Source organism: Micropterus salmoides, unplaced genomic scaffold (assembly GCF_014851395.1).
Source record: "Micropterus salmoides isolate LMB-PRFRI ecotype aquatic unplaced genomic scaffold, ASM1485139v1 Ms_hic_scaffold_11, whole genome shotgun sequence".
Taxonomy (NCBI): Eukaryota; Metazoa; Chordata; class Actinopteri; order Centrarchiformes; family Centrarchidae; genus Micropterus; species Micropterus salmoides.
The window spans coordinates 31165877-31178049 of NW_024040152.1; the positions used below are offsets into that span (position 1 = coordinate 31165877).

At 42.1% G+C, this 12173-nt stretch overlaps 2 protein-coding genes across 2 annotated transcripts in view; one reads left to right on the plus strand and one right to left on the minus strand.

Moving 5' to 3' along the window:
* Nucleotides 1-1157: 1157 nt before the first annotated feature.
* Nucleotides 1158-4334, plus strand: kiaa1143 (KIAA1143 ortholog). The gene is made up of 3 exons (XM_038712266.1): nt 1158-1368; nt 1887-2037; nt 2205-4334. Exons 1-3 carry the CDS (start codon nt 1255-1257, stop codon nt 2480-2482), a joined length of 543 nt encoding a protein of 180 aa, XP_038568194.1. The 5' UTR covers nt 1158-1254; the 3' UTR covers nt 2483-4334.
* Nucleotides 4335-6351: 2017 nt separating this feature from the next.
* The window catches only part of LOC119898105 (dolichyl-diphosphooligosaccharide--protein glycosyltransferase subunit STT3B-like), a 57408-nt gene continuing 51586 nt past the window's right edge, over nt 6352-12173 (minus strand). The window contains exons 11-16 of the mRNA XM_038712265.1: nt 11588-11775; nt 10251-10422; nt 8988-9161; nt 8561-8674; nt 8211-8420; nt 6352-7595 (exon numbers count right to left, since the gene is read on the minus strand). Coding sequence (XP_038568193.1) covers nt 7515-7595; nt 8211-8420; nt 8561-8674; nt 8988-9161; nt 10251-10422; nt 11588-11775 — 939 coding nt within the window. The 3' untranslated portion in view covers nt 6352-7514. The remainder of the gene's footprint in view (nt 7596-8210; nt 8421-8560; nt 8675-8987; nt 9162-10250; nt 10423-11587; nt 11776-12173) is intronic.

Here is a 12173-nt window from a genome sequence, read left to right on the forward strand (position 1 = left end):
AGTTGGTCAGCAGCAGGAAGCATGAAGTGCTCTAAAACTTCCTGGTAGACGGCTGTGTTGACCTTGGACCTCAGAAAACACAGTGGACCAACACCAGCAGATGACATGGCACCCCAAACCATCACTGACTGTGGAAACTTTACACTGGACTTCAAGCAACGTGGATTCTGTGCCTCTCCTCTCTTCCTCCAGACTCTGGGACCTTGATTTCCAAAGGAAATGCAAAATTTACTTTCATCAGAGAACATAACTTTGGACCACTCAGCAGCAGTCCAGTCCTTTTTGTCTTTAGCCCAGGCGAGACGCTTCTGACGCTGTGTCTTGACACAAGGAATGCGACAGCTGAAACCCATGTCTTGCATACGTCTGTGCGTGGTGGTTCTTGAAGCACTGACTCCAGCTGCAGTCCACTCTTTGTGAATCTCCCCCACATTTTTGAATGGGTTTTGTTTCACAATCCTCTCCAGGGTGCGGTTATCCCTATTGCTTGTACACTTTTTTTCTACCACATCTTTTCCTGCCCTTCGCCTCTCTATTAATGTGCTTGGACACAGAGCTCTGTGAACAGCCAGACTCTTTAGCAATGACCTTTTGTGTCTTGCCCTCCTTGTGCAAGGTGTCAATGGTCGTCTTTTGGACAGCTGTCAAGTCAGCAGTCTTCCCCATGATCGTGTAGCCTACAGAACTAGACTGAGAGACCATTTAAAGGCCTTTGCAGGTGTATTGAGTTAATTAGCTGATTAGAGTGTGGCACCAGGTGTCTTCAATATTGAACCTTTTCAAAATATTCAAATTCTCTGAGATACTGATTTTGGGGTTTTCATTAGTTGTCAGTTATAATCATCAAAATTAAAAGGAATGAACACTTGAAATATATCAGTCTGTGTGGAATGAATGTATACATTATACAAGTTTCACTTTTTGGATGGAATTACTGAAATAAATCAACTTTTTGATGATATTCTAATTATATGACCAGCACCTGTACGTCTGGCGTTTTCGATGGGTGGCAAACAATTACCGTTTTGACTCTATTTTATTTTGAAGATGAAATACCTCTTCCGATCACATTTTTTTCCCCGCCAACTTGACTTCACACCAGCTCCTCACATCCGACCAATCGCAGGAGCCCCTGAAGTCATGTGACTCGCGGCGGCGTACGTTGTGTTTTGGTGAAATCCTGCGCGCTTATCGTGGCATCAGTTTAGGCCCGGGTTGCGTTTGGCTGTCCGTGTTGTATTACTCCTTTTTGCGATGAACAGAAATAAGGCAAGTGGCGTGTCATGGGTGAAACCGGCGGAGCCGTCCTTCCTGAAGAAGTTTAAAAGTGATGTTGGTTACAAAGAAGGACCGACGGTGGACACTAAGGTAAGTTTAGGTTATGTGACGGGTTGGCTAGTCGTGTAAGCTAGCAGCCCCGGATAACGACAGTGTGGTAAATCTTAGCTAAATACTTCACCAGCTGTGGAGTTTAGCGGTGATCTGCTGATTTTAAATAATTCAGTCACTGGTGTTGTGCCGAATTCTGCAATACCTGCCGAGAAAAGTACGCACCTCGCTGGTGGTAGCGATGGTTTATGCTGAGACAAAGGGGTGGATGCACTTCTCGGCAGGTAAGTTAGCCTGCAACATCTGTTCTGCCGAATTATGAATTTGAGACACTTTCCCGTGCAGATTGATCAAACTTATGATCACATATTTGTGCTGAATCTCGAGGAATGCTGCATCTACTAAGTGTAATAAAATATTAACGACTCTAAACGTTCATAACACATATATATACATATATATACTCAGAAACAATATAATTTAGAGGTGCATACAAGATTCGGCACAACACCTGTTAAGACACTATCCTTTGTCTGTGTTTCGTATTTCCCTCTCAGCGCCAGGCGATGCCAACATTGGATGATGACAGCGGGAGTGATCGAGAGGATGAGTTGCCTCAAGTTGTGGTCCTGAAAGGCGGGGACCTGAGCACAGAGGACGTGAAGAAGATCAAGGACAAAATTCGTGGTGGAGAAGGAGCAGAGAAAGGTAAGACTGTTTATGTCACTGAGGGCCTCTTTGTTTCCCTTGACAAGGAGATTGGTGCAGTAACACACCGCTACTGATAATGTTAATGAAAAGCCCTGCCTTTGCACACACTTTGCACTCTAATAAGTTTGTTGTTATGAATCGCACACAATCGCTCCTGTCCACAGACGATGAACTCCCTCCTGATGGTAAAATCCTGTTCAAGAAACCAGCCAAGCGCTCCTCATCAGACAAATTCCAGGGCATCACCGCCAGCTCCAGCAAAAAGAGGAAGAGTGATGGAGGAGAGGAGAAGAAGAAGAAGAAGAAGGTGGTGGTGGACGTGGAGGACGAGGAGGACGATGAGAAGGAGGAGGTGGAGAAGAAGGAGGTGAAGTCTGGAAAGAAAGTAAAAAACAACAGCCTTCTGTCATTTGGAGGGGATGAGGAGGACGAGGAGGACTAACTGTTATCTCCGAAATGTAAGACTCAAGGAATAAAGGAATCAAAGTGACATTTGAATTTTAACGGCGAAATGTTTCATAATATTGACGAATAGGAACAGATGTAAAACTAACAGATGCAGATGCTGTCTGGAGTTCATCCAGCGTCCATTCTGTCCATTCTCCATACAGTGCTATTAATTGTGCATGTCGTAGCCCACTCACTACACATAGTCAAGCTGTGATATTACTGACGACTGTTGGTTTTAGGACACTGTAAAAAAACCTTCAGAGATTCAAATTGCTTAAATTAGAAATACTTCATAATGAGCATCTTTATGCCCTTGTTGTTCTATCATCGCTGCAGAGGAGGGATGTTTTCAACTCGGCTTGGTACATTCAGGGACACTCAGACGTCCTCAAATTGAGTTTGCTGAACAGGAAGAGCAAGGGCTGAATGATTAGAAGAAAATAATTCAGTTACATTTCTGGCCGGCATTGCAATTGCAATTTAAAATTACCTTTAAATCAACCTACAGGCCCGTATTTACATCAATTAACATGAGCAGGTCAAAATGACCCTCCAATAAATTGTACAGAGTGGTGTTTCTTCTTAGACAAAACAATCTTTGGCCCAGCATAAATAGTACAGACGCATGATATTTTTTTTTTTCACCAACTCAGAGTCCCTGTTCATTTTCCTGAAACACTCACTAGATGCAGCATTTGTTAATTATGTAAATTTAAATTAGAACTGTAACTTGATTGACAATTTGAAAATTCCACTAACAAGTGAGTCAAATGTCTGATTGCTCCTGAATGCACCAGCAGTGAGTTTTTCAGAAGTGGCGCCGCTCACAGCTTCAGCGTGATCCGAAGGGAACTCATCTTTGCCAAAAAGAAAAGGCACATGGTTCAAGTCTGCAATTGTAAGTTTGCACAGCCCATTGAGACCTTTCTTTTCATATTAAAGTTGGCTTGAAGTTGATTTTTATTTTTATTATTCAGTCCTGAAACGAATGGCCCCCTATATAAAAATCTCTGAACATTTGAAAATGGTCGACAGTAATGTAAAGTTCAGGCCATGTGTAGTTAGTGGGCTGAAAAATCCAGTGTGATTCTATGTGTAGGATGTCCTTTTTCATGACAAGAGAACATGAGCACTAGTTCGTGAAACAGTTAAGAGGTCAGTGCACGTTGTCCAGAGATTCCTGCAGTCACAAACACACAAGCAAGGCGGAAGCTGTGCTTTTGCTGTTTAAAGGGGCTCCTCAAAACATCTGGTTGGCACTCCGATCTACACAAACTATGCAACTAGATCTGATAAATGGAAAAAGGGCAACACCAGATCCAAAAACAGGCCGTTTGATTATCGGATTTTTCGTCTGCTTTGACACTGGCCAGGCTAGTTCAGCCTCATTTTTGTTTTTTGAGAAGTAAATTAAAAGGAACACATTTTTCTTTGACACCCATATTGAAATCTCTTCGGGTGGAATTCAAACGACGACAAACTCTTGATGACTCCTAGTCCCAGTAGCTCCTGGTGTCCTGACATTGTTAGACTTCCTCTCATACATATTAAGATCCTTCTGTTGCTTTCTGTGGTGTCATCAGAACTGTAATTGTGTTTGTAAGTAGCGTGGAAGTGCTCTTTGTAGAATTTCTAATACATTCAATTATGTATTGAATGTATGAATATATTCTAGCTTCGGCAAAGGAGCTGTAACAGTTTATGTAGAAACAATGCATTCTTGTCAATGCAGTTTTATGTTGTTTTTTTTAAAAAGATTGTGGCTTTGTTTTTATTGTATACATTCTTAGAGAATGGTTGGCTGTAACATTTGAAATATAAAACATTAAATCAACTGTACAACATCCTGTATTGTAAGCTCATTGTTTACACTGTGTGTGTGTGTGTGTGTCACAGTTTCTTTGGTTTATGACCAAATACCTTCATTCCTGCAATGGCATTCCCATCAGCCTCTGCTACACTTTGTGCTTAGGGCTAAAAAGCAAACATTACCGTGCTAACACAATGAGATACTTTCCCAGAGGCTGAGAACTGCGTGCAAGGGGTCTTCAACGTTCAAAGTACTTGCAAAGAGTTACATGAGGTCATGTCTGTGTTAATCAGTGAGCTGTAGAGGTGCTGCTGGGAGGTTTGGCTAAGATAACAGTGTCCTCCTGTTCTTCCCAAAATAACAACACACTAATTTGCAGTTGCACATGTTGTAGTCAAGGGACAGACATCCAGATGTGGGCTACAGATGCAATGGCAGCACTTTAATAACTACACTCTATGAGGCATTAGTAAATACAGAATTAATCATTTCTAAAGCATTGTTACTACATTATTACACATTAGAGAGCCATTCATAAACATGTATAAATGTTTTATTCTGATCTACACTATCACTGCCTGTTTTTTGAGAGGGTAGGTGTATGTTATACAAGACTAGTGGGCGGCTTAGTAGCATCGTTCGGGCTTTGCCACTTGTAGATTTATAAGTTATGCTGAGATTGTTAATACTCAGGAAAGTATCAAAACAGGCAGTTCTGTAATAATTTTCTTACTTTCTAAATGAACCATTGAGAACTCATATATATATGGTTTGTCACTGAAATAATACTTGATTAATAAACGGTGAACCCATCATAAAGTATGAAGATACAATCATTTAGCACATTATAGATGAGCTTATTAATAAAGAGTGCAACATGTACACTGGTTTATAAATGACTTACTAATGTGTATTAATGTAGGAACAATGCTTTATAAATTATGAATTCTGTATTTACCAATACTTAACTAATGCTTCATAGTGTGCAGATATAGATGCATTTTAAATATGCTGTAAGTAGAATGTGATGCATTTGAGCTAAAAGAAATAAAAACATTTATTTATTTCAACCTCTTTATTCAAAAAGGCATGTTTCACACTCACACCTGCATCCAGATCATTACAATTGATGGAAGAAACCTTTACTTCAAAATATCAAAATCACAACTAAATAAAATCCTTGCATTTTGTGATAAGACGCTACGCTCGCTTTAGTCATCACAGCCTCCGTCATCCATGTAATAAATACACTCTGTTGAGCTCTGCAAATGATATGATTTTTATTTTCTCATTAAAGCCAAAGCTCTGTACCTGGATTCGCTTGACTTGGTGTTCTTCAGACAAAACCTCACAACAGAATCAAAGTCGGCTTACGCCGGATAGATACGTTTCTTTGAATATCTTAAAGAAACAACAATAAGGCAGATTAAATTGTAGGGAGATCTGTCATTTGTTGCCTCTGTGAACCACTCTTAGATCATCATATGTAGCCACTTTTATGCAACTGGTTGCACGACAGATCTGTAGATTTAAAAATAGCGGAATTTCAGCCAATTAGAAAGAAGCCCTAGAGTTTAATGCTTTAACCCTTTGAAAGTCCCCTTCCTTTTGTGTGGCAACACAAAGCCTGAATTGTGTGAAATCCTGAACACTGACGGTGTCTCATAGCCCTGCTCTGCTCGGCTCAGTGTGGTTCAACAAAGCACGACTGTTACAGATAAGACTAGCGTGCACAGCCTGAAGGGTCATTCTGGTTTATTACAACTTGGGTCTTCCTTTTTTTGGTTTTAGCCATCATTTCTTATCAGGCAAGAGAGAAAATCGTACTCATTTAAGTCACTGCTGAGATCTGGGAACACACTACAACAAAGACTGAAAGGGCAGGAAAGGCGAGCAGACATCAAACTCCACCGATTTTACAGGAGACGTTCACTTTATTCATCACAAGGGGATCAACTCTGCCTGTGAAGAGTTGTGTAATGATTTTGTTGCTGATGATGTTCAGCCGCTCCGTTATACTAGAGACTAAAGCCTCTGATTCCCCTTTTGATGGATTCCCCTTTTGATGGAAGGGAAAAGGGAAATGGTGACATTCCTTTATTGTAGAGGAAAACTGTATGTAAAAGTACTGTAGGTTGAACCAGTAAGTAAACAGTTAAACTGCAACTGATGTTCACTACTGACAGTTTGGGTAATAATTTGACGGTTTTCTCTTCCGATGATGGTTTGTTTAAAACTAAACAGATCACGTGAATGCTTGTGTTTGTTGGCCTGTCTGACCTCTTTTGACCTCTGTCGCTGTGCTCCGAGTACTCGATTATTAATTTGGTTACTGATAGAAACCATGACAAAAAGACCAAGTTATAATAAAGGGGAATGAATCCGTCTGGTTCTAAAATGATATGACAGCGCAGCAGTATGAGGTTGTATGAAGAGTGACGACTTCTCCTTGTTGGCACATGCATGTTCCTGGTAATAATGGATTCTAAGGAGAACGTAAAGGAAATCAAACACATAAAAACAGACTACAGAGATGTTCCAACACCTGGACTTTCCAAAAGCATCTGAGCACAAACTCAAAGCTCAGACTGTGACTGACTGCCGGTTAAAACTAAAAAAGCAGGATGGTGGGTCTATTTCTGTTTCTCTCCTTTTCCTTTAAACTGAATAATTATCAAGAACTGAATAATCTCCAACGAGGGGAAAACACCATTTCTGTCATCCTAAAATCGCTCTTTACCTAAAGTTGAGCAGGTCTAGGGTGTCAGCCCTGAACTGGGGACATTGGAGAACAGTGGTGTATTTTCTGTAGTCCCTGGATTGAGGACATCTAATCTCTCTTGCTCTCTCTGTCTCCTATCGCGTTCAAGTACAAAAAGAAAAGCGGGTCAAAGGTCACAGTTCCTCAGGTTAAAACCAGTGTGGGGAGGAACTCCGACTAGCAAACATCTCCCGTTCTCCGCCTCCTTGACCCCGTTTATCAGGTCAAAGGTCAGCTGGGGTTCAATACATTCTTCTAGGCGATGGTAACGCTTCCAGCCTGGACCTCCGGGTGAGGACGCTCGGGATGACAGGGGTCTGGCGAACCTCAGGTGTTCCTTATTCATCTTGATTGGTGGATTTTCTTGTTGCTGCATGTTTTTGTTGAAAAGTTTTGTGTTTAAGATCATTCCTCCCTCCCATCCATAATGTGCCTCTGTCGGCGGTGGCCTTCCTATAAAGATTTCTTGGTCAGTTTCTTGCCCTTCTTGAGGGAAAACTTGTTCTTGATGTATCCCCGCTTCCTCTTGGCTGTCTGCAGAGCAAAAACACACTCGAGTAAGAAATCCAGCCTGGCTCTGACACTCTTCAGCAACCACTTCAGATTCAGAAGGCAAATAATGTCCTACAGAACTGGTTCCAACTTTTTCCAATTACGTCTAAAGTAAGACTGCAAGAGACTGTAAAACTGTACTTTGTTCGTTTGTCACAAATGTGTGTGTAATCACATTTATGCCAAACATGTGTAGGCCTTATGCCAAAGGTGTTAACATTATAATAACACTAATACTACTGTAAAAATGGATTTGCTGTTCACATCTGTTAAGAGCTTATTATCTAATGTGTGAATAATGTATTGCATGGCCACCACACATCACACACAGTTAACTCTGCAGTATACTCCAGATGAAATGGAATTGTAAACACAAAGAAGCACCACATTTAGCTTTGGTCATCACAGAGCTGGCTTGCAGAACACTTCCTGAGTCACTCTCATGACTTCTAAGCTCCTAGCTCTGGTTGGGTAGCATTAAAACACACAGTCTACTGTTGTCTACCCACTGAGAACACCCTCAATCCAATTCTCTTTGGAGTCTACTGTGAGCGTTAGATTAGACACGGTCCGGGGTTTGAATGAATCCCAGTGTACCTTTTTGGAGGTGTACTTCTGCTTAGTGGTGTCAGTGCTTCGCAGCTTGTGCTCTACGCGGTCTCTGTTCTCCAGCTTTTTGACCTTGTAAATCCTGACCAGCCAGTGCTCTGAAGTGAAGGCTTCCTCCAGGTGCTTCAGCTTTATGTCCTTGTTGCCAATCTCAGCGTTGCGTGTTCGGTCAAAGCCTGGTGGCGTCCGGAAGTCCAACTTAACAGAAATGAAGCCAGATGAAGTCGTTTATGTCCATTTGAAACTACGTTGTCAGGCTCATTGTTATAACGCAGAGATCTTTGCAATCTATTATTCTGTCAGTTAGCTAAGCAGAATCATTATTAATGGTGACGTACCTGCATTTCTCCAAAGCGATAGTAAGACATTTTGTACATAAGGCAGTTGAGTAGGGTGGGGGAACCAGCTTTGTCCACTCTGAACTCTCCCTGCGGGGTAAAGTAGTCACTTTCCTGGGTTGAGAGGCAAGACAGGGAGACATGGAGGGAGAAATAAGTTACCTCGCACATTTTGATCTGTGATTTTCTTTTATTTTACAGCCAAACAAATTAAAGCACATTTGCTTCCCAATCTCTGATTTCCCTCAGCATTTCCCTTCCTCAGAGAGCACATCAAACATTCACATGAATTCCACTTTGCAGGCATCCACCGTCTCTGCAGTAAATATTGAACTACTGCAGTACGCTCACCGTCTCTTCTGTTCCTCCTGATAGAAGCTGCCCACTAAATGAACTGAAATACAGTAGTATGTGTGCCGTCTCTCACCCTGATGTCCCGGGGGTGCTCCCCCTCTGCGATGCGCACCATCCACAGGAACTTGTTGATGTCGTCGCCTGAGTAGCCAATCACTCCTCCAAAGATGATCAGGACATAGTCAACATCCAGCGACCTCATGATTTCATAGGCTGCAGTCTCATTGGATGACATAGCTTTGCCCACCTGTAGGAACACGGAGACATGACGGTTCTACAGTTCATTTCCATTCAATAGAACCTGTGTATAAAACATCATGAACAGGTTTAGCGCTACTCAGTCTGTGAAAGCTGTTGAGCAGGGGCTCTGCAGGAGCTTCATCAAGCCTGAGAAAACAGCCCTGATGATGGTAAAATGATGAGTTATTTCTGTTTGGGTTTCCTTGACCAGGCAGGAAAGAGACGCTGAGTTGCATTATGGGAAGAGCATGTTTCAGCGTTTTTGAAGCTTTAAATCATATTAGCAACTAAAAGTAAGTATCTCCATATTTGCTTCTTCTTTTTCAGTATGTCTAATGAGAGCCTCATCTTTATGAAAATGTAGTAGTAAATCTCTAGAGGGCCCCTTAAAGACATGTAGTGTGAGGCACACTAAGCGTCCACTGTCATGTTTTTTTTTTGAGATCTCATTGTCACTTGTGTGCAGTGCAGTGATGCAACATTTTGTCCACTTGGTGGTGCAGTACACCAAGGCAACAAATCAACACGCTTGCAGTCCACAGAGGTCACTGATATTCAAGTGGGTCTTTGCCAAGTTTTAGCCGGGTGAGCGGCCAACAGAACCGGCCTCGGCGGCCGGACCAGGACCAAATACTGCCTCAGGACTCCGACTCCACGTCAAGTCACGGCGGGTTCAGCCGGGGAGAGGAGAGGTGTCAAGCAGCAGAGGAGCTTGAGGGGGGTCGGACATCAGAGAGGCAGCATGTAGAGCCAGAATATTTTTACATCTAACAAATTAAGGGATTTTTTTCAACCAAATCAGAGCTGGTGATTGTTTTTTTTGTCGCGTTTGAATGAAGTGTGTTTTACGATGAGCTAACGGCACTTAGTTCGGTGAAAGAGAGAAACATGACTTTGTATTTTTCTGTTTGAGAAGGAAAATAAACAGGTGCAAGAATATTTGCTGTCTTAACATTTTGTTAATTAGACTAAGAGAGCTTGTGTAACATAGTGAAGTGGCTGCTCGCACACATCTCTCAGCTGAAACTATGTGGGAGGGCTGAGCTATTGGACTATAGATTGGCTAGCTCAGTGTTATAGGTGCAGCTGCTCTCACCAGTGCTATGTGACTGTTGTTCCATGTGTTGTTGTCGACCAGCGTTGTTCTGTTTGCCATGCCTGCTATCTGGTAGCCGTAGTCCCACCAGGACATCACTCTGGCGTGCTCGTCAGTGTTCTGCCTCAGCCAGTAGTAGGCCTCCCTGAAGTCATCCAGGATGTTACGGGAGCTGGTGGAGAAAGTTACAGATGGGTAGAGGGTAAATTATGAATATGTGTAATAGTACATACTATATACTATTACACACACACACACACACACACACTATACAGTATGAGCTGACAGTAGCAATATAATTTACTGAATTAGAAAGTAAAACTCCTCACCCAAATTACATACACATTCATGCCTACCTATAGTGGCATCTGTCCATGCAGATGGTTTGTTTTATGTGCCCAGGACTTGTGAGATCAGTCTGATATCAGGCCCCTGACGAACAGCCTCTAATTGACGTGACTGTTATAAGGATGTCTTGGTGAAAAGTCCCTATCCCTTTATACAGCTGTACAGTGTACTTAACACTAAACATGCTTTTAAATTTGTACAGCTATTCAACTATGTTTGGAAGCAGAATAGCTCCATGTCAAGAAAATAGAACCTTTCCATTTGATGGGGGTCTATTATATATTTAGTCTACTGTGCTGCAGTATTTGGTATTTGTGGAGAGTATCAGTGTGGATCTGCTGTGAAATTATTTGGACAGCCTCTCTTCTGCATGAACAAAACAGGTTAAACCAACAACAGAATTTCAGAGTTAGCTTTAAACTGCAATATAACCCCCCCCCAAAATACTAAAGCATCTGCTACATAGGGGGAGGGCCCAATGTCTCACAATCTGTCTAAGCTCACATACTGAAAGACATTTTTTCTTCGTTAGAAGTGATGACAACCCCGTCTGCTGATTAATGGGAACAGTGTCTGGAAAGCTGCTACTGTTGAATTTTTTAAATGTTGTTTTTCATTGCAAACAAACAGAAATCTCAGAGGCAGGTACTCTATGTCAAAACCTGGCCACCAAAATCACAAACTATCTGCCTGGAAAAATGTAAACTGTGATTTGGGTGAACTGACCCTCTACAGAGCTGCTAACCCTACAAGAATGCCATAAATATGGCTGTCAGTGGCTTTAGTGTCCTCAGAGTCTAAATGTTGTTTCACTGGCTTGTGCTCTTGTAAACAGTACAACAGAGATGTAAACAGGAATACTTGTTGGAGTGTTTTTGAAAATGTTCAAACTTAAAGACAGTGAACATTTGACTTTTGAACATCACTGTTACTTTACGTGACATATGGGAAGTGCACATGTTGTTTCACATGTTGTCATTAACTCTCACCCATCGTGGTTGTATGATGCCAGTACCACACTAGGGCTGGAATAGGCGTTGCTGGTGACCCAGGTGCAGTGGACGGCGAACATCATGAGCAGCATCAACATCAGCATGGTGACTATGGACTTGATGTTGGGGCCGAGGCCCTCCTCGGCCTTCTCCTGCTCCGATACGTGTTTGCGCACCTTACCGGCCTGCAGGAGACGGCACACACCGACAGGACACCGTTTGTAAATTTAACAAAACAGGGGTGTTGTAAAAATGAGCTGATAATATACAAGGACACAGTTAATTGCCCCCGTTGAGAGAACTCAGATACTGAACTCAGCTGTAGCTGTTTTATGTCTCATTCAACACCGCCTTTCAGGAGACCTGTGATGTGGTGGTAATGCATTATTCCCACTGTATCAATTTGGAAGAAAAGCAGCAAAGGATGACAAAAGCATTGGACATTAGTGCTATTTGGTTTCCCTGAGGAAGGAGGAGAAGGAGAGTAATAAGGATTCAGCATGACCTGCTGTATACTGCGAATTACATTTTTTACTTTAAGATCCATCCATCAAGACAAGTGCTGTTCAGATATAGTTTTTGT

Excerpts from the sequence above, each read along its gene's own strand:
- kiaa1143 (XM_038712266.1), top strand. The coding sequence starts at position 1,255 with ATGAACAGAAATAAGGCAAGTGGCGTGTCATGGGTGAAACCGGCGGAG. Across the intron at positions 1,369-1,886 it reads GACCGACGGTGGACACTAAG|CGCCAGGCGATGCCAACATT; the intron begins GTAAGTTTAGGT and ends TTTCCCTCTCAG. Across the intron at positions 2,038-2,204 it reads TGGAGAAGGAGCAGAGAAAG|ACGATGAACTCCCTCCTGAT; the intron begins GTAAGACTGTTT and ends TCCTGTCCACAG.